This window comes from Toxorhynchites rutilus, chromosome 1, assembly GCF_029784135.1.
Source record: "Toxorhynchites rutilus septentrionalis strain SRP chromosome 1, ASM2978413v1, whole genome shotgun sequence".
In the NCBI taxonomy this organism is placed as follows: Eukaryota; Metazoa; Arthropoda; class Insecta; order Diptera; family Culicidae; genus Toxorhynchites; species Toxorhynchites rutilus.
This window is the reverse complement of record NC_073744.1, coordinates 128,675,468-128,695,996: the sequence shown is the minus strand read 5'-3', so window position 1 is coordinate 128,695,996 and position 20,529 is coordinate 128,675,468. Positions and strand designations below refer to the sequence as shown.

General features: G+C 40.5%; 4 protein-coding genes across 7 annotated transcripts in view; 3 read left to right on the top strand and 1 right to left on the bottom strand.

Annotated features, from left to right (window-relative positions):
* The first annotated feature begins 2,910 nt into the window (after positions 1-2,910).
* LOC129761430 (uncharacterized) lies at positions 2,911-4,443 on the top strand. Its single transcript, XM_055759149.1, has one exon. It carries the CDS (start codon positions 2,911-2,913, stop codon positions 4,441-4,443), a length of 1,533 nt encoding a protein of 510 aa, XP_055615124.1.
* A 478-nt stretch (positions 4,444-4,921) lies between these two features.
* LOC129761429 (uncharacterized) lies at positions 4,922-13,033 on the top strand. Its single transcript, XM_055759148.1, has 3 exons — positions 4,922-5,243; positions 5,287-6,737; positions 12,992-13,033. Exons 1-3 carry the CDS (start codon positions 4,922-4,924, stop codon positions 13,031-13,033), a joined length of 1,815 nt encoding a protein of 604 aa, XP_055615123.1.
* A 443-nt stretch (positions 13,034-13,476) lies between these two features.
* The window catches only part of LOC129762285 (zinc finger protein 501-like), a 152,190-nt gene continuing 145,137 nt past the window's right edge, over positions 13,477-20,529 (top strand). The window contains exons 1-7 of one of the 3 annotated variants that reach the window (XM_055760484.1): positions 13,477-13,644; positions 14,230-14,645; positions 14,695-14,778; positions 14,833-14,916; positions 14,973-15,056; positions 15,111-15,194; positions 15,253-15,336. In XM_055760484.1, coding sequence (XP_055616459.1) covers positions 13,595-13,644; positions 14,230-14,645; positions 14,695-14,778; positions 14,833-14,916; positions 14,973-15,056; positions 15,111-15,194; positions 15,253-15,336 — 886 coding nt within the window. In that variant the 5' untranslated portion in view covers positions 13,477-13,594. The remainder of the gene's footprint in view (positions 13,645-14,229; positions 14,646-14,694; positions 14,779-14,832; positions 14,917-14,972; positions 15,057-15,110; positions 15,195-15,252; positions 15,337-20,529) is intronic. The other 2 variants (XM_055760439.1, XM_055760457.1) reach the window with 2 other exon arrangements.
* On the bottom strand, positions 16,937-20,255 carry LOC129762409 (putative nuclease HARBI1). Of its 2 annotated transcripts, XM_055760646.1 has the most exons (3): positions 19,753-20,255; positions 19,517-19,648; positions 16,937-17,903 (listed from the first exon to the last, which is right to left on the bottom strand). In XM_055760646.1, the coding sequence occupies exons 1-3, from the start codon at positions 19,866-19,868 to the stop codon at positions 16,985-16,987; spliced, it is 1,167 nt and encodes a 388-aa protein (XP_055616621.1). In that variant the 5' UTR covers positions 19,869-20,255; the 3' UTR covers positions 16,937-16,984. The 2 variants fall into 2 exon arrangements, with proteins under 2 accessions (XP_055616621.1, XP_055616627.1); XM_055760652.1 differs by lacking the exon at positions 19,517-19,648.

The following is a 20,529-nucleotide window of genomic DNA, read 5'->3' as shown; positions in this document are numbered from 1 at the left end:
TTTGCTGTTTTTCTTTTCTAGTTCTAACTTGTTTTTCACATTCTGTTTTTCGTTTGTGCTGTGTTTGTTGATATTCGCGTTGACGGCACTGAGCTTCGTTTCACGATTTTGGGAGCGTCAAAGATAGTAATTAATTTTCAGGCGGAATGGACACGTTTTCAACATTAAAATAATGAATAAAAATTAACTTATCCGTATCGAATTTGTATTCTTTAGAGATGAAATACACTTTTTTTTACAGGTGGTGAAAAAATCTCGAACGAAAATTGTGTTTGAAGACAATTTCATATTATATATAATGAAAAGTTTCAGTCAAAATATCAGAAATGTATAGACAAACGGTTAAATAAGAGTCAAAAATACGTGTTTAAAGTAATTAAATAACATGATGTAGAAATTTTCATTCAAATTTTAACATTTGAAAACTGGATTCGTGCCTTCTAATCTGATAGAGATTACACTATCTAGTTCGGGACCCGAATTGAAAGTCGCCACCAGAAGTCGACACTGACCACTGTCAGCGCGAATGTCCAATTACAGGTCACAATCTCCTCTAATGCGACACTGAGTGGTACCTCGGCATGTCGCATTAAATGTAAATTACTGTATTATAATATAACGTCAATTTCAGACATAATTTTTGTATTGGATTTTCTCACCACTTGCAGAAAAAAGTGATTTGCATTCACATAGAATACTAATTTGATTCGTAAAAGTTAATTTTCATTCATAATTTACACTTTAGAATTCGGTTTTTCTTCTCAAAAATACATCATAATACTCGTTTCACAAATACAGACTGTTCCTTTCAGATTCAGAGATGCCAGATTATTTTAGTTTGCGAAAATATATGCAAGTTATTTTATCTGCAAGCAAATGTTTTTATTCCATAAATGAGACTATGACAGTAGAATCCCGATTATCCGCGAGCGGGTGATCCGCCCTGCGGATTATTCGTGACTGCGAGTTCCATAGTAAATCAATAAGCCTTTCCGGTATTTGTTAGTGAGTGGTAGGCCCATGCTCTTTTGTTGTGGTCATGGCTTTTACATTATTTAGCAACTGCTGTACACGACCTTATAGATGGATAGTTGATTGATTTCTGTATTGATAGAACATAGTTTTTATGTTGAAACATCTCTTTTCGTGTTTGTATTTTTTTTGTCCTTTAATGGGTCATCCGCGATTTTCATTAAACGCGGTGAGTTTGCCCGACTATTCCGCGGATAATCGGGATTCTACTGTAGCTTGAATTAACACATGATGTTTTTTCATCTGTGATTTCCCCAGATCTTCTCATTCTCCAAATTTTATAGCGGAGTGTGAAGAAACACACAACCCGCTCACTAGCGCAAAGAATGACCGAGTTCAACGTTAAAAAAATCCTAAAACGTTGTTAAGTTTCGTCCACTTTCTCACCATCACTTTGTCAGTTTACTTTGAAGTTTTGATTTGTATCGTGAAAAGTACCGTATTTTGCTATTCAAAGTATCGGTTTTCCAAACCAAAAGCTTTCATTTATGATTCCTACAATTTCAGTAGTTTATAAATTTTAATTGCAATCGCAAAAAAGACTAACAAAAATTAAATGTGCGCTTGCATATCTGGCAACTCAGTCTGGAAGTCCGTGAGGTAAAACGTCAACATCATGCATCCATATGAAATGTCACGATATTGATGCTCGAAAATCAGAAAATCCGGATTTCTGCGTTGTCGGCCATGTTCAGCTGTCATTATGCTCTCAAATGTCATCATATTGTCAATAAAGTTGACCGTGTAAGGAAGCTCGGTGGGAACAAAAATACCCCCGGCTTGCATGTATATTTGCAAAGCGAATTTCCACAGGTACATCGATTTTGAGACTGTTAGTCCGTGTTGGGGAAACCGTAAATCGTTCACTGTTTACGTCACGCAATCTAATAATTCACCGCTACCCTGTATTTAATTATCTTGTTCCTTTTTATTGTCACACCTTCTTATGTCATATACTTGAAGAAAGAAAAACTCATTATAATTGTAACGTGTAAAACGAAAGACGCGTTTATTTTCTTTCTCGCTAACGCGAGTAGATTTTATACAGTCCACTGAAGTAAAGGCTGAAATCCATAGGGCTTTCGAACCGGATCTTCGTTTGGAACAGCCGAAATCGATAATTGACGAGATTTTCCACTGGAAAAACTCGATTCTTTGAAGTGAAAAAGTGAACATTCGGTCGAGGCATCGCGGCGTCGGTCGAGTGTGTGTGTATGCTGTTGACGAGCTCAAAGTGTGCACACTCTGAGGATCAAACAAGATCGAACTTGTTTCAAATGCTGACCGGGAAAACCGGGAATCTGAAGCTGACGAAGTTTCCACTGGGAAACCTCGATTCTTAAGAAAAAAGAATAGTGAACAATTAATCTGCCCATCGCGTCAGTCGAGTGCGCATGTGTGAGTGTGTTGCAGACGAGCAACAAGCGAACCGAAACTGTATAAACTTTCAAGAGTGAACATGATGAAACTTGTTTCTTGAATGGAAACTGAAACAGACGCTCTACAGTCGATAAGTGATCAACTAGTGCAACAACGAAGAAAAGAAGAATCGCGAGTTATGGAAGAAACGCTTAAGGCTCTCGTTCATCAGAGAGGGGCAGTAAGGGGGAAACTGACGCGAGTGAAGAACGCACTTGTGCACAGTGATGCCGTTCCTAACCCGAACATTAGAAACGTACACTTTTTGAAGTTGCATGCGAAAACTGTTGAGAACTGTTATAGTGAATACAACGCATTTCAAAACCAAATATATGCCCTTCCCCTCTCTAATGAACGACGATGCGAACAAGAAGAGCGTTATGTGGAGTTCGAAGCTCTTTATAACGAGCTCACGATTCAGCTGAGCACCCTGTTAGAAGAGTTAATACCGAAGCGGAGATGCTGCCCCCGGATCCTCCTGCTGGTGGAAATACTATTGCACCTGTAGCTCCTGTGCTCGTCCCTCAGCATTTCATTCCTCCATTGGCCGTTCCGCTACCTACCTTCGATGGGACGTACAAAGCTTGGTACTCCTTTAAGTCCATGTTCCAAAACGTAATGGCACGATACGCAACGGAAACACCTGCAATCAAACTATATCAGCTCCGGAACGCTTTGGTTGGAAAGGCAGCTGGAGTAATCGATCAAGATATCATCAATAACGGTGATTATGAAGCTGCTTGGGCTATTCTAACTGACCGATTTGAAGACAAGCGATTGATTATCGACAAACACATCGAGGCCATCTTTTCTCTGCCGAAACTTGCAAAAGATAATTCGATTGAACTGCGGCAACTTGTCGACGCCTGTGTGAAAAACGTTCAGGCACTCGAAAATCTGGAACTCGAAGTCGATGGTTTGGGTGAGCAAATGCTCATTAATCAGCTAGCATCGAAGATGGATCGAGACACACGTAAAGTGTGGGAAACAAGGCAGGACCCGGGGGAGCTTCCATCATATATGTATACAATTGAGTTCCTTAAGCAACGCTGCAGAATCATGGAAAACGTGGAAACGAACAGTGCTAAAGTAGAGATCCCGAAGCCGGTACGACCGGTGAACAAATCGAAGACTCTAGTGACTACAAATGAACTACAGTGTACAATGTGTAACAATACACACGAACTCTATAAGTGTGATGAATTTAAAAAGAAGAATATTAGTGAGAAATATAATCTGCTTCGAAGGTCTGGCTCCTGTTTCAATTGCCTTGGAAAGGGGCATCGTACAACTGATTGCGCAACCTCGAGTACGTGCCGAAAATGCAACAAAAGACACCATACGTTGCTGCATCCGGTGGAAACCAAAGCAGAACAAGTAGTGAACCCGACACCCACGACGAAGTCAGCAGGAGAAAGCGATTCCCGCTCTGAATCGACAACGGACAACGTCACTTCCGTTGAAACGAAGCACAAGAATCAAAACGTGGTTCTTTGTGTGTCATCAGATCTTCAAAATAAGCAGACTCTTCTAACTACCGCTGTGGTACTCGTATATGACTACGGTAGTAATCTCCATCCGTGCAGAACGCTTATCGACTCATGCTCCCAGAACCACTTTGTGACTGAACGATTTGCCATGCAGCCGGCGCTCAAGAAGCACCGTGTCGACTATCAAGTCAGCGGATTGAATGGAGGCATTACACGAATCCACAACGTAGTGCGTGCTACAGTGAAGTCTCGCGTCACCAGCTTTTCGACCGAGCTTGAACTATTGATAGCTCCAAAGATCACAACTGATATGCCAGCGAGATCGTTTGACGTGACGAACTGGAACCTTCCAACCCACGTTGAGCTCGCAGACCCCAACTTCAACAAGCGGGGTCGAATTGACATGCTGCTGGGAGCAGAAATCTTCTGGGATCTTATTAAGACAGAACGAATCATCCTTGCGGAGAATTTACCTTCGCTTAGAAACACCGAACTAGGATGAGTGATCGGAGGAGTGATTTCCGAACATACACCTGTTATAGCCCTCACATTTTGCAGCGTCGTCGAACGAGACGATTTCAGAGACTTATTGAAACGATTTTGGGAGATAGAAGGTGCCTAGGATCTGCACCAAGATTCCACTACGACTACCGACGAGTGCATCCAGCATTTCCAGAACACTTTTCAACGTATGCCTGATGGGAGATTCTTAGTCCGACTTCCATTTAACGAGCGAAAGAGCGAACTGGGAGGTTGTCCTTTTGAATCTTGGATGGGACGATGCTGATCCAGAAATCATTGCTGAGAAGTGGCGCGCCTTCCGATCTCAACTGCCAGCGTTGTATAATCTTGAAGTGCCTAGGTGGATTCTTAGCGATGGACCAAATATTGTGGAACTTCACGGGTTCGCCGATGCGTCAGATCAAGCATATGGGGCGTGCCTCTACACGCGTCTCGTACATCAGAATAATACTGTGGTGATGAAACTCATGTGCAGTAAGTCAAGGATTCTACCAAAAAAGAAGGGAAAGACAAAGTCGATTACAACGCCGAGAGCCGAGCTCCTCGCTGCTCTGCTCTTATCTCGAGAAGTGACTAAGGTAATTAAATCAGTTGACGTCAGCTTCGACCATGTGATACTATGGAGCGATTCACAAATAGTGCTTTGTTGGATTCGCAAACCACCGGCAGTCCTGCAGTTGTACGTTTCGAATAGGGTGACCGAGATACAGAAACTTACCAACAAGTTCCATTGGCGATATATTCCTACGAACGATAACCCCGCCGACCTAATATCGAGAGGTGAGATGCCTCAACATCTGCTCCACCGACAAATTTGGCCCAGATGTGCTGAGTGAAGACGTTGTGCTGGTTGCACAGCCGCCTCCACTACATGATGAAGACCTTCCGGAAGTACGAACATGTCTTGCGCTTAACACATCACCAAGAAGATTGGATATATTCAACCGAATCGGCACGTTCAGTCGGTTACAGCGAAGTATGAGCCTGGTGGTTCGATTTGCACACTGTGTTATCTCCGGAAGAAAGGTGTTGAAGAAAGGTCCACCGACAGTCAATGAATTTGATCAAGCATTAAAACTGATAGTGCACTTCGTGCAAGAGGAAGCGTTCCAGCCGGAATTGTGCGCATTAAAGGAGGGCAGTACACATCGCCTACGAAATCTGAACCCGTTTGTTGATCCAATCGACGGAACTCTGCGAGTTGGTGACCGTGTGAAGAAGGCCTTTATTCCATACGATAGTCGCCATCAAATGTTGCTACCAGCGAAACATCCTGTGACTGAACTACTGATCCGTCATGAACACCAGAACAACCTCCACGCAGGGCAAAGGACTTTGCTTGCAATTGTGCGCCAACGGTTTTGGCCATTACAGGTGAAGAACACTATACGAAAAGTAATAAGACAGTGTATCATATGCTTCCGAGCAAACCCGTTAAAGACAACGCAATTGATGGGTGATCTTCCATCGTATCGAGTGCAACCATCACCCGCTTTCTTCCACACTGGCGTGGATTATGCCGGTCCATTTTCAATTAAATCACTAACCCAAGCACGTAAGCCGATGATTACTAAAGGATACGTATGTCTTTTTGTATGCCTTAGTACACGTGCCATCCATCTCGAGCTTGTATCGAGTCTGACCACCGATGCCTTTATCGCGACTTTAAGGCGCTTCACGGGACGACGAGGACCCGTCAGTAAGATTTTCTCAGACAACGCGACGAACTTTGTCGGTGCTGAAGCCGAGTTAGAGCGTTTGAGTAAACTATTTGCAGCAGAACAGCACGTCAAGCAGCTGACAGAGTTTTGTCGAAGTCAATCGATTACCTGGAGCTTCATTCACCCGAGAAGTCCCCATTTTGGTGGGATTTGGGAATCTGGTGTAAGATCAGTCAAATACCATCTGAAAAGAGTGGTTGGCAATCAACAACTGACTTTCGAGGAGATGAGCACAGTGTTGGTTCAGATCGAGTCGGTACTCAATTCACGTCCGCTAACACCATGCTCTGATGATCCCAACGATTTAACTGCCGTAACACCTGCACATTTTCTAGTTGGGCGCCAGATGCAGTCCATCCCTGAACCGTCGTACCCCAATCTGAAACTTTCAACACTGTCACGGTGGCAATTAGTGCAGGTCATCCTACAACACTTTTGGAAAAGATGGCTCGCCGAGTATTTGCCAGAGATGCAGAAACGCCAGAAGTGGTTTAAAATCACCAAAATTCAACCAGGAGCTCTAGTACTAATCAACGACCCCAGTCAATTTTTCGTAAATTTGGAAAAATGTCGTCGAACGAAAAAAAGCGTCGTGAATTAATCCTGTGCACTCATTTCGAGAATCCGGAGTTGTCACATCGGGACATCGGTAAGATGCTGGAAATCGTCCAATCCACGGTCAGCAGAGTACTAGAACGATACTTCGAGAACCTAACCATCGACCGGAAGGTGAAGAACGGCAAAAATGGATGCACCGTCAGTGAAAAAGATCACAAGCGCGTAGTTAAGCAGTTTAGACGTGATCCGAGAAGTTCGGTCCGGGATGTCGCCAATAAGCTGAATTTGTCATGTTCATTCGTCCAGCGGACCAAGCAGCGGGAGGGCCTGCGTACATACAAGGTTCAGAAGGCTCCTAACCGCGACGAAAGGCAAAACATGGTGGGGAAGACGCGAGCCCGGAAGCTGTACACCGAAATGCTGACGAAGCCGCATTGCCTGGTAATGGACGACGAAACCTACGTCAAAGCGGACTTTCGTCAGCTGCCGGGCCTGTTGTTCTTCTCCGCAGAGGACAAATTCAGCGTTCCGGAGGAGATTCGCAAGCAGAAACTATCCAAGTTTGCCAAAAAGTACATGGTGTGGCAAGCGATTGCTCTTGCGGAAAGCGGAGCGCCCCCTTCGTGATGACCGGCACGGTAAACGGGCAGGTTTACCTTAAGGAGTGCCTACAGAAGCGCTTACTACCATTATTGAAGCAGCACGAGGACCCGACCATCTTCTGGCCGGATCTAGCTTCGTGCCACTATTCAAAGGACGTGTTGGAGTGGTACGAAGCCAATGGGGTCACCTTCGTGCCAAAGGAATGAACCCGCCCAACGCGCCGGACCTTCGCCCAATAGAGAAATATTGGGCGATTATGTAGCAGGCCCTCCGGAAGAACCCAAAAGTTGTCAAATCGGAGGCGGACTTCAAAAGAAAATGGATTTCTGTTCAAAAAACAGGAAGTGGGTTATATCTATGGTATAACCGCAAGGGTGACGTAGGACTATCGTTGATTTAGGGATCATTTGTTTGAAGTTGAATCTAAATCCATCCTGAATGAATGAATAAATAAATATTTGGGTGGCTTCAAAAACGAGAGCATTACGTTGGAGGCTCAAGGTTATATGCATCCAATATTGGATACAAAAAACCTTGTTCTGAAGAATAATCTTCAGAAGCTTTCCTGTTAACTGCACTTGATTGACAAACCACAAAACCAAATGTATGTGGTCGCAGTATTATATGGATAGCAAAAATTAAAATAAACTCGCTTGAATGTAATTTTCAATTCCATGGGGAACTGGCAGATTATTTTTCAGCAACGATCATTTCTTTCCAGGTTTCTTCTCGATAACCAGCAAACGAAAAGAGTTGCGCGCGTGTATGTGTGTGTTTGTGTGGCGGCTGCTTCAATGTCTTCCCGAGGAACCGTATTTCAATGCTGATTTCGATGCTCTCTTGGTCACCTTCTCTTCTCCTTCTGATCGATCGGCTTTTCTGCGCTCCCTCACAGTTAAAACAAACTGATTGCATTTCAGGTCAGGTCAGGCCAGGTAATGAATCCCTCGATCCCTCGCCGTTCAGCTCGTTCAGTAACGATGTTGTCTTGTCGATGTCCTCAGGCGTCGTGCACAAATTACGTAACGCTAAAAATCCGGATCTTGAACCCCCTTTCCCCCACCCCTTACGTAACGGAATTTCCTATCTCTAATAAACAGAAAGTAACGCAACATCTACCCCCTCCCCCCTTATCACGTTACGTAATTTGTGCACGACGCCTCACGAAAAATGAATGGGTTCACCACCAGAATATCATTTAAGTATGCTTTTCGTGCGTGAATGAATCGAGAGAAGGTGTGGTTTACGATGGCAATTTGGAAGGCAAACTAGAGGAGAATGAACTCTCTGAGTATGAAAATTTCGGCGACTGAGCAATAATCGATTGAAAATTATATAATTTTCGCGATACGAAACATTTTCCGTTGCGCGCGCATACAATATTGAATACGAAAATATCCTACTGATGGGAAAGAATAATCTTCCGAAGCTTTCCAGCTAATTACACTTGATTGAAAAATTACGAAATCAAATGTATTTGGTCGCTGTGTTATATGGTTAGAAAACATTAAAATAAACTCTTTCGCATGAATGTGTTTTTCAATTCCTAGGGAACTGGCAGATTGTTTTTCAGCAACGATTAGATCTTTCCGGAATTTTCTCGATGCTGTATGGCATCCAAACGAAAATTCTCGTTTCAGTTTGACCTGCAAAAAACTTTTCTGAACTCTAATCCATCAAATTTGGAGCCCTGAAAAGGACCGTTGATTATATGCTAAGCTAATATAGCACCCTCTCCTTGGATTCGACGGGCCAGCTGAATGTCCTTGGGCATGATGTGACGCGTTTTGCGTGGATAGCACACAAATTTGTATCTTCGAATAAGCCTCCTGCAGCGTCATAACCGCGGAACTTTGGGAGCGCAAGTCGGTTTTGAAGTCCTGAGCAAAGTTCCCGGTCGATAGCGATGTGGCTTCCTCACCTATCCTGCGGCTGGTGCGCTAATCGAGCTGCTTTCGTGTGCCTTAACACCGAAAGACTAACGAGCTGTCTGCTTGGTCCCAAACAAACGAGTCGTCACGGTGCAAGAGTAGAGTAAGAAATGAACGAAAGCAAGGGAAGTGTCATTTTATAAAACATAAAAGTATCGAATGTAAACCCCACCCTCTTTATTATATAAGCTTACTGTATACTTACGAATATAATAAGGGTGGGGTTTAGATTCTATACTTTTATGGTTTATAAAATGACGCTTCCTTTGCTTTCGTTCATTTCTTACTCTACTCTCGCACCGTGAGGACTCGAACTCGTTAGTCTTTCGCAGACAGCTCGTTAGTCTTTCGGTGGAAAGGCACATGAAAGCAGCTCGGATAAGCGCACCAGCAGCAGGATAGGTGAAGAAGCCACATCGCTATCGACCGGGAACTTTGCGTGAAATTCGTCGCTATCAGAAGTCGACCGAATTGGTGATCCGCAGCTACCTTTGCAGCATTTGGATCGTGGAATTGCTCAGGACTTCAAAACCGACTTGCGCTTCCAAAGTTCCGCAGTTATGACGCTGCAGGAGGCTTATTCGAAGATACCAATTTGTGTGTTATCCATGCAAAACGCGTCACATCATGCCCAAGGACATCCAGCTGGCCCATCGTATCCGAGGAGAGCATGCTATATTAGCTTAGCATATAATCAACGGCCCTTTTCAGGGCTCCCAATTTGATGGATTAGAGTTCAGAAAAGTTTTTTACAGACCGAACTGAAAGGAGCATTTAGCGAAAATCGTTGTGTCGATGATAATTCGATACCGATAGGTGCCATGGATATGGATTTCATAATGAAGAATATGAAATATATGACATGATGTAGTGAATATATCCGAAGAAATCACTTTGGTGAAACTGCATTATAAAATTATTTGTGTACGAATGCCGCAATCGATAGTCGACTCTAATTTGCGCTGGGTAATTTCCTCGGAGGACTCAATTCCTCCTTTGAGCATTAAGAAACTCTTTCTGGTAAAACGAAGTGGTATGAATCACATTATTTGAATGATAGAATGAAGAAGTTTTCTGCCAATTTCCTTCAACCTCCAAACATATCTTTCTCCCGTTTGTCGTTTTCGCGTTCGCTAATCCTTTCTCACAACACCCATTTCTCGTTTGAGAAATTGTTGAGTAAACATTGTTTGCCAGTGCGCGTAGAGCGGGAATTCCTAAAGATTCATTGCACCTCTAATAAATTGCAGAAAGACGTGGTCTTAGGTTGATCGCACTTGATTGAAAAAATCCAAAACGAAATGTATTTGGTCGCAGCATTATATGAGTAGAAAGCAAATAATCGCTCGAAAATGACTTGATTTTCGCGATGATGTTTCACGTTTTTCATGTTATGCATCCAATATTGGATACTGATGGGAAAAAAAATATTCAGAAGCTTTCCTATTAATTGCGATTGATTGAAAAATCACAAAACCAAATGTATTTGGTTGCAGTGTTATATGGATAGAAAACATTAAAATAAACTCTTTCGCATGAATGTATTTTTCAATTCCCAGGGGAACTGGCAGATTATTTTTCAGCAACGATGATAGCAACGAGAACTCCGCGCGTGTATATGTGTGTGTGGCGGCCGATGTTTCAAGCGGAACCGTGGCATCACTCTCCTCCTGATGGATTCCCTTCTGGCCTTAGGTGCACATACAGGCTCTTGGTGACACCGTTCATTAGCGCTTTCATGATAAACGAAAAAAGCTTCACAACACAGCGACAACATGCTCCAATCGCTGTTCAATCATAACTGAGGGGGTTTACGAGCGGCGCTCGCTTATATACCGATATGTGATTTCAATAGCCTGTTTTGAAAGCAATTTTCAGACTATTGAAACAAGTTTTTGGATGAAAAAGTAACAAGTATATGACGCGTAGACCTTTTATCTTTCGAATGAAGTGTTTATCATACCATTTCGTTCAGTTGTTTAAGAGCTATTAACGCTCAAAATCTCGGTCTCCGGCGTAACGCTTTCATTATCGAAACTTTGGTTTTACACCCCGGTATAGAAATGAAAGACGTAGTCCTACGTCAAAAAACTACAACCTGACGTTGTACAGAACCTTATGGACGGGGTAAAGAGGAAGGTGCGAGCATACGGGCTTGGGCTCGAAGTATGAATAAAAAGAAAATGCCAAAAGTTGTCTAATAGTTTTTATTTTACTGTCTAAAATTTTCAAAAAGATCGGTCTACTGGGCGAATTTCTACAGCGCTTTTTCCGTGATGCAATTTGATGTGACACACCCTTTATTCATTCGTATTCGTTGCCAGCTGAACAATAACCCCTACAACATTTGCACCGCACGACATTTGTACGACAACTTTTGATTTTTCCGTATTTGAATCTAAACGTTTGAGTGTTTGCTGAGTGCTGAGGTTTTATTTTATCCTATGATTTTTTTTCTGTAATTTTGTACATGAAAAGTTGATCATTCTGGGATCTGTGCTCCACGATATTCAAATAATGGACACCCCTTGATGTAGTCCTACGTTTTTCCGGTTATGTTCTCGACATTACCCACCCGTCTTTTCAATAAGAAAATGTTTATTCCTATCGTTTCAAAATGGTTCGCGTTTTATATATAGACTGATGAATTATTAACAAAAAAGTGTTTGTCCGCGTTCACGTTCACAAGAACTCTAAACCTATCTTGAACTGTAAAATGATATGTCTAGCAACTCTCGAGTTTCTAATGAAAATTTCCATACGGATGCAATTTCATTCAATCGGATCTCTGCACGGGTTGAAACTCTTCGTTGCTTCGGGATGATTCGTGAACAACTGTATATTTTTTCCGAATTACTTCATTGAAGCTCGATGTTTATTTACTTCACGTTTACTGGCGAACTGTTAATATAGACGTGAACGTGAACAAAAACATTTTATTCACCACGATTTTTTGAGTTGTTTGTTCGCAATGTAGTTCACCGTGAAATGATCGTACTATTCCACTACTTTTCATGTTCACGTTCACGGGGACTCTAAACCTGCCTTAATATGGACGTGAACGTGAACAAAAACATTCTATTCACCACAAGTTTATGAGTTGTTTGTTCGCAATGTGGTTTACCGTGAAATGATCGTACTATTCCACCACTTGTTCGAGTTCACGTAAAGTACCAATCTGCACTTTTTGACGAAAATCTGTACCCTGTACTGTACAGAATCTGAATAAATATACCTTTCCACATAAATCTGTACGAGTGGCAACACTGGTTCTCATATATGGTTCTTACAAATGGCGATTTGTGAGCCTGAGTAAATAGTTTCCGCCATCTCTTTATTTGTCTATGCCTGTAAAGAAATATTCTGTAATAATATAATCGTGTGACATTAGTCGTATTCGTATATTCATCCAAACCTATTTGCCATGTATGTATATCGTTTCCAATTGCATGTATATGCTGATTGGGCACATCAAATATACGCAATTTATATTAGCCATACTTGTATGTTTATGAATATAAATCTCAAAATAAGATCATTACATTAAAGTTTCGTTTCGAACAACTTATACAACAATGTTTGGGATTTTCACAGCAGCAAATTTCGCAGCTTGAAACCGTAATTTCATTTATTCAATTAATTTTATTTCTTCATTTCAGGTTCTACTTAAATTTTACAGTTTCTTTGTTATTTTTTAATTATCTACACTTTTCAGGTCTCTCAGGATCCAGCGGTTATTCTGCTATTGAAACATTGATTGGTTAACAACATACAATTCAATCACTTTTTTTTTATTACCAATAAATTTCGTTTGCAAATTCGTACAATTTTATATCAATTGTACCTTTTCTGTAGTAATTTTTTAGTACATATCAGGGATACTTTTTAATAAAAAAATGTTCAATTGAATCCACTTATTTCCTTTTTCTTTGCCGTGCTGCATTTGAGAATTGGTGGAAACGTTGACGGAACGTGGACGTTCTTTTCCATATCGTTCTATGCGAATCGCACATAATACCGTCATATATACGATGATGGCTTGTGATCTTTGTGACAATTTGTATGCCCATATGTATCAGCAATCCCCTTCCCGCCTTTTTTGTAAACAATCCCCTCTAACACTCTTCGCCACTTACCATATCCCTCGCTTACTTACTGAAGGTACGGGCTCACCTATAGTAATACTTCCATTCACCTTGGTTGAGTCTAATTATATTTTGTAAACAATCCACTCAACGAGCACATTTGATATTTGTCGTGCTCGAGATGATGGTTGCTAACTTATAATTGTACAGTTTTGTGCTTCAAATTCCTTAGAATGAAAGAAAATCGCTGCAGCAGTGAGATGGCGATTGTTAGAAACAATTTGTAAGTATATTTTTGTATTACTACTATCGGGTGTTCTATCCTGTTGATGTATATTAAAGTGCGTTTCCATTAGGAAGACATTGAAGAATATCACAAAAATTCAATGTGAACACTGTTTACTTGCTCCTCATTGGGGAATATTATTCATTTTTTATCCATAAATCACTAAAACAAGCATAAGTGAATAACACGGAAGAAAGTTCGATAATTAATTCACTTCTTTCAAGACACATGCATTTCCGTTATATCTTCCTGTTTTTGTAGTATGGAAACGCACCCTTAGACCGCGGTTACATTGAAAACTATCTTGTACGAAAATGTAGCCTTGTGAGCTCGTGAAAATTTGTATGCCATCGTCAGAAATAAACAAGCACAGCAAAACAAGACCAAATAGGGACGAATGGCCTTCGAGTTAAAGTCCCTTCATACAAGAACATACTACACTTCATTTAGCCGACATTAAAGGATTCTAATTAGTTAAATGACCGGAGAAGCGTTGATAATGCTCATCCGAGATTCGTGTCTTGATCAATCAAACAATTGCAATTCGTTTAATTATATTTCATAAAAAAAATCCCTTAACAGAGAACAATGCAGCTTCTGCTTTGATGTGCGCAACGGGGAATTTCAACACGCACTGGTCCCCACTCACCTTCCACAGCAGAAGCTAGAGATTGTGCTGCAGAAATTTAGCGGTTTCACTTCCCAGTTAAGCAGCTATCCTACGTGCGACAAATGCCGTCAAGAATTCATAAGCCTCCATAACGTTCCCGAGAGCTGCTTCCAAATTATTCCCAGCGCCGAACCGACTGACATTAAGATGGAACCAGAGTTAATGATTGATGATCACAAGCCGTGGGGAAATGATAACGTTGATGAGACAGAGCCAACAGCGGACTTTGGGCCTATCGAACAGGAAACCAAAATTCAAATCAAGGAAGAAAACGGAGAGCTATTTTTTATCAACGAAATGGACGAACAAGATGACAATGCATCAACGGGTGAGAATAGGATGTTATTTTCCATACACATTTCTGATAATCTATTCAGCAGAAAAATCGTTCCGTTGTGAAAAGTGTGAAAAACCATTTCGCACAAAAATCGGACTTCAAGAGCACCTTCGCATTCATACGGGTAGGTAAAAAATATTTTCTAGATAAATCATTCAGCAGGATCATTTCTCCGTAGGTGAATGTCCCTATTCTTGTCCACATTGCCCGAAAACGTTTAAGGATCGTACTGGGCTTCAAATGCACCTTCGAATCCATACAGGTTTGGGAAATATGTTTTACTATAATGAACCATTCAATAGAATCATTCCTTTGCAGATGAACGTCCCTTTCCCTGTCCATATTGTTCGAAAGCGTCAAAGACTTCTGCAGCACTCCAAACGCACATTCGAACTCATACTGGTTGGTGAAGTTGGAAAAATTTGTTTACCATTCAGCAGAATTATTCCTTTGCAGGTGAACTTCCATTTTCTTGTCCACATTGTCCGAGGACCTTTAACCAAGGTTCGGCGCTCAGACTGCACATTCGAACTCATTCGGGTTGGTGAAGAATGTTTTTCTGTGCTTAACCATTCAACAGAACTCTCTTCTTTCGCAGATGAGCGTGCCTTTCCTTGTCCGCATTGTCCGAAAGCGTTTAAGATTGCTTCAACACTCCGACTGCACATTCGAACTCATACGGGTAGGTGAAAAATGTTTTACTATTATTATTAGGGATACCATCCGTCCTGATTTGGTAGGACATGTCCTGATGTTGAGATCCTTTTGGGGTGTCCTGATTTATTTTTCGTATTCCAGCATTTGTCTTGGTTTTCACAAAAAAAAATTGTGGCGTACAATCATTTTTTTTCGTTGTGTTTTTTATTCTTGAGTAAAAACTTTTTTTCATCTTAGAGACGAATGAACTCTCTGAGTATAAAGTCTCTTTAATTCAATACCGTTGCCGTTTTTTCAGTGGCGTCTCGTGAGTAAATTGACTAGTTGTGCACCTACACGGTGACTCAAATCTTTTACTCAAAATCGCAAAATGGGGGTTAATTAGTGCTCGAATAATGTTTTCTTTATGCAAAAATTTCGTTTCTCGTTTTTCATCCTATTTCAATCATTTCAGAGTCTAATTCCAAATTTGAGCTATTTTTCATAGTCGTGCGTAGTTGATATTTGTTGTATATAAATTCAATATAACATTGCACCAGTTTAGATGCGCAATGAAGTATGATATGATGTTTCTTAAATATAATATTAGGCTGTCAAAAAAGTCCTGCGGTATTTTTTTTTGAATTTTCATTTGTTCATAAAATTAGTTACAATCATCTGTTTTAAGTCAAATATGCGCCGTTTTGTTCGATGACTTGTTCCCAACGAGATGCCAACTTCATAATACCCCTGTTATAGAAGCTCGCTTCCTTACTGGCAAAAAACTCGGATAGCCAATTTTCACAAGCCTCTTTTGTAGCTAACTTCTGACTGCCTAGCTCGTTCGTCATGGACAAAAACAGGTGGTAGTCACTTGGTGCAAGGTCCGGACTATACGGCGGATGCAAAAGAACCTTCCATCCGAGCTCCCGGAGCTTCTGGCGTGTCACTAAAGAAGTGTGTGGCCTGGCATATGCAGTCCTTGTATCACCATCCCACTTGGTGTCACCTATATACATTTTTCCCAGACAAGTAGAAATTCATTATATGTTTCAACTAAGTTGATCATTCTAGAGCTGTAGGCCCACTTGAATTTGTACACGTTCGGGATCTTTTGCTGCATAAATTTCTTCAACAAGGAAAAAAACCATTTCCTTGTTTTTGAACGAGCCGAGTGCGAGTGGCTGTATTTAAAACCTATGACGCAGTACCAAACTCCGCATTTGCTCTAACGTGTCGACGCAGGCACGTACATGAACGTGCACGTGCGTGTCTGCTAGGTGACCGAGACATTGTTTTCGAGTGGCAGTGTCACGAGTGCAAAATGGAGGAACTGATTGAAGCTGTTCGAAGTGAAAAATGCTTATACGTGGTAAAACACCAAGACTATTTAAATACAAAATTAAAGGATTCTATTTGGAAACGAATAGCAGAGACGCTAAATCTCAAGGATGGTAAGTATTACTTGTATAAATCTTACTGATGATATAAATGTGAAAGTATGGATGTTTGTTTGTTCATGGCATAAAATATAGTCTAGTATTTATATAAAATAGATTAGGTATGTAGGCAATAAAAACTAAAACTGTTCTGTAGGCAGATATGAAATTCTAACATTTATTTAATATACTAATATGTGTAGGTATTTACAAAATAATTACAAGAAACAATGTTGTATTAATTGTCGAACGATATCAATACGCGCCCCGTTGCACGCTGTGGTTTTGCCAAGTCACTCGTCCTTCTACGGAGTTAAAATAATCCGTAAATTGGTCTCTTATTTCAAATGCCCTTTTCGAAACGCGACCTCTCAATCGCGGCAGAGGCAGTAATTGTTGAAAATTTGGTAAATTTTCATATTCCTCATCCATAGTTCTAGTATTACTTTTTGTGCGTAAATAGTTATGCAAGACACAACTCGCCATAACAATTTTGTTGACTGTTTCTCCTTTCATTTCAAATGGACGTAAAAATATTCTAAACCGGGAACTCAATATGCCGAATGCACATTCAACTGTTTGTCTTGCTCTTGAGAGTCTGCAATTAAAAACTTTGTTTCTATAATTGTCTACCACTCGTCTCTGAGGAAAAGGTCTCATAAGGTTTTCCATTAAAGGAAATGCAGCGTCACCAACAATAACATAAGGCACAACTATGTCTTCTCTTCCAGGTAGACCCTTGAGCTCGGGAAGGTGCAGCTGTCTGTTCATCATTTTTCTCTTTAATATGCAATTATCAAAAATATTTCCATCTGGAAATCTGCCTTTAGAACCGACATCAATAAATACAAATTTGTAATTTGCGTCTACTACCGCCAACAGCACAATAGAATGATGTTGCTTATAATTAAAAAATGAGGATCCACTGTTTATCGGTTTCTTAATTGTCACGTGTATTCCATCGATAGCGCCCACGGTATTAGGCATTTGCCATATATTTTGAAAATCGACGACCTTTTTATTCCATATATCCAGTGTAGGTTCCGGCAAGTAAATAGGTTGCATGTTTCTCCAAATAGCTGAAGATACTTTGGTTATAATATTTGAGATAGTCCTTTCTCCCATTCTGTAACTATAACCCATGCTCCGATATGAGTTACCGCTCACGACAAATCTGTAAAGAAAAAAAAATACCTTTAATATATTTCATATAGTCGTGCTTGTTAATGATGACTAATTTTATTACAGGAAGTGAAGCCAAGAAATGTTGGGAAAAACTGAAAAACAATCACCGAGATGCGCTTCGTCAGCAGAAAATTTCTAAACCGAAAAGTGGATCAGGGGCTGTTAATATAAAGCCATGGCGCTTTCAAGAAAATATGGCATTTTTAATCCCGCATATGGCAAATAGGCCAAGTAACACAAATTTTACTGAAGACATACTAAATGACGAATCATCTCATGGTAATTCAAATACTACAGAAAATGACATTCAAAAAAATGTTGATGATACGGATTTTCATGAATCAGTAGTTGAAGAAACTATTGAAAACCCGGAATCACCATCTCCTGGTACATCAGCTGATGAAGGAAGTAAAAGACGACGAAAAAAGAACACTTTAAATAACTTACTAGCTAAATCGATTGAGGACCATGAACGTAGAGCAGCTAAAAGACAGCAACAACGGGAGCGCTTAATTGCTAACACCAGTAATGATTTCACCATAAGCAATGTTAAACATGATCCACTTTTTCATTTTTTTATGAGTATACTAGCTAACCCGGCAAACTTCGTCCCGCCCATTTACTTGATTAATTCTCGAGTAATGCAGAAATTTGTGTTTTATTTGTATGGCAGCCACCCCTAAGAGAGGGGGAGGGGTATCTAACCACCATAGAAATATTCATTGCACCCTAAAGTTTCCATATGCCTAATTTGGTTTAATTTGCTTGATTAATTCTCGGGTAATGCAAAAATTTGTGTTTCATTTGTACGACAGCCCCCTCTAAGAGAGGGGGAAGGAGTATCTTAACACCATAGAAACATTTATTGCATCCTAAAACCTCCACATGCCAAATTTAATTTCATTTGCTTGATTAATTCTCGAGTAATGCAGAAATTTGTGTTTCATTTGTATGGCAGCCCCCCCCCTTTGAGTGGGGGAAGGACTGTCTAACCATCATAGAAACATTTATTGCACCCTAAAACTTTCACATGCCAACTTTGGTTTCGTTTGATTGATTAATTTCCGAGTAATGCAAAAAAATTGTGTTTCATTTGTATGGGAGGGGGCTGCCATACAAATGAAACACAATTTTTTAAGAGAGGTAACCATCATAGCAACATTTATTGCACCCTAAAACTTTCACATGCCAACTTTGGTTTCGTTTGCTTGGTTAATTTCCGAGTAATGCAGAAATTTGTGTTTCATTTGTATGGCAGCCCCCCCCCCTTAGAGAGGGGGGAGGGGTCTCAAAATATCACGAAAACCTTCCCCGGCCCCAAAAACCACTACATACCAATTTTCATGTCGATCGGTTTAGTAGTTTCCGAGTCTATAAGAATCAGACAGACAGACAGACATCACTCCATTTTTATATATATAGATAGATACGAGACCACAAAAAGATTGCCGCCACTGGCTCAACACAATATCAAAACAAACGTATTTTCATTGGTGTCCCAAGAAGAATCTAAATACTTGGTAGAATATCCGCCTCGTCCACATTCTTCCTATTCACATGTTAGTGATGTAGGATCATATTATTCATCATATACGCCTTCACCTGCAGAACAACAGCCACATTTTGATGCAGAAACATATCGTATGCCTTCTCCTATACAACAACAGCCACAGGAAGGTGGGACACCATTGACACCAAATATTATAGTCATTCAGGGTAATGAACTCGACAATTCTGGAAATACGTTTCAAACTATTTAAATTAAATTTATAAATTATTATGGTGCTTTAAATAGTTCCACTTAATTTTGGAACCGTTTACCTACATAATAAACTTACCTTAAGAAAACGGCCAATTTTTCTTCAGTACTAATTCGTTCATGACCACCATATCCTTGATCTTCTAAATCTGTAGCAATCATCGCATGTACTTCCTTAAAATCGTTCCTAGTCATTCTAAAATAATTTTTAAATTTTTCATCTGAAAACTCAGAAGTTAAATTGAATTCTCCATGTGTTTTCCTTTTGGACAGCTAAGAGCTCTTCCATATTTTTTTTCGGATGATTTCCTTATTAACAATAATCTATTTGAAAACTCGTTATCACTGTCGGATTCTGAACTTATATCAATCGCGTCCATCTTGCTTCACTGACTGATGTACGCAGTGTTGTAAACGGTCGACATTTCTCTCAACCATCACATACTACCCTTGCTCAAGAGTTACGGCTCAATATGTATTGCGAATGTAATCAAGAATGCATTGCTCGGTTCTAACAGTCACATCAGAAATAAACGCACAGCCGCAAACACGACTATCAATTGAACGTTTATATGTTTTCTCTTTCTGTCGACCGTACCCAGAAGAGCGATGAAAATATGCTATTTCCATTCTACCATTCGTGCTCATAAACATCCCTCAATTCCAGCTAATATGACTGTAGTTTTAATGTCATTTGACATTAAAACTGCAGTGTTGTGCATTCTTTTTCTCCCTTTATTCTGCATTCAAGCGTAGCTGCACATATACATCCACCTGCTCACTCACACATCCATACACGATGGATGGTATTCAGACGGATTGCTATATCAAAGCAACCGTCGAACTCTCCCCTATC

Coding starts and splice junctions, on each gene's coding strand:
- LOC129761430 (XM_055759149.1), top strand. CDS start 2,911: ATGCTGCCCCCGGATCCTCCTGCTGGTGGAAATACTATTGCACCTGTA.
- LOC129761429 (XM_055759148.1), top strand. CDS start 4,922: ATGAAACTCATGTGCAGTAAGTCAAGGATTCTACCAAAAAAGAAGGGA. Junction 5,244..5,286: donor CGCCGACCTAATATCGAGAG/GTGAGATGCCTC, acceptor AATTTGGCCCAG/ATGTGCTGAGTGAAGACGTT. Junction 6,738..12,991: donor ACGACCCCAGTCAATTTTTC/GTAAATTTGGAA, acceptor TACACTTTTCAG/GTCTCTCAGGATCCAGCGGT.
- LOC129762409 (XM_055760646.1), bottom strand. CDS start 19,868: ATGACTAGGAACGATTTTAAGGAAGTACATGCGATGATTGCTACAGAT. Junction 19,649..19,752: donor AAATTGGCCGTTTTCTTAAG/GTAAGTTTATTA, acceptor ACGTATTTCCAG/AATTGTCGAGTTCATTACCC. Junction 17,904..19,516: donor ATGTGGCTGTTGTTCTGCAG/GTGAAGGCGTAT, acceptor TTTTCTTTACAG/ATTTGTCGTGAGCGGTAACT.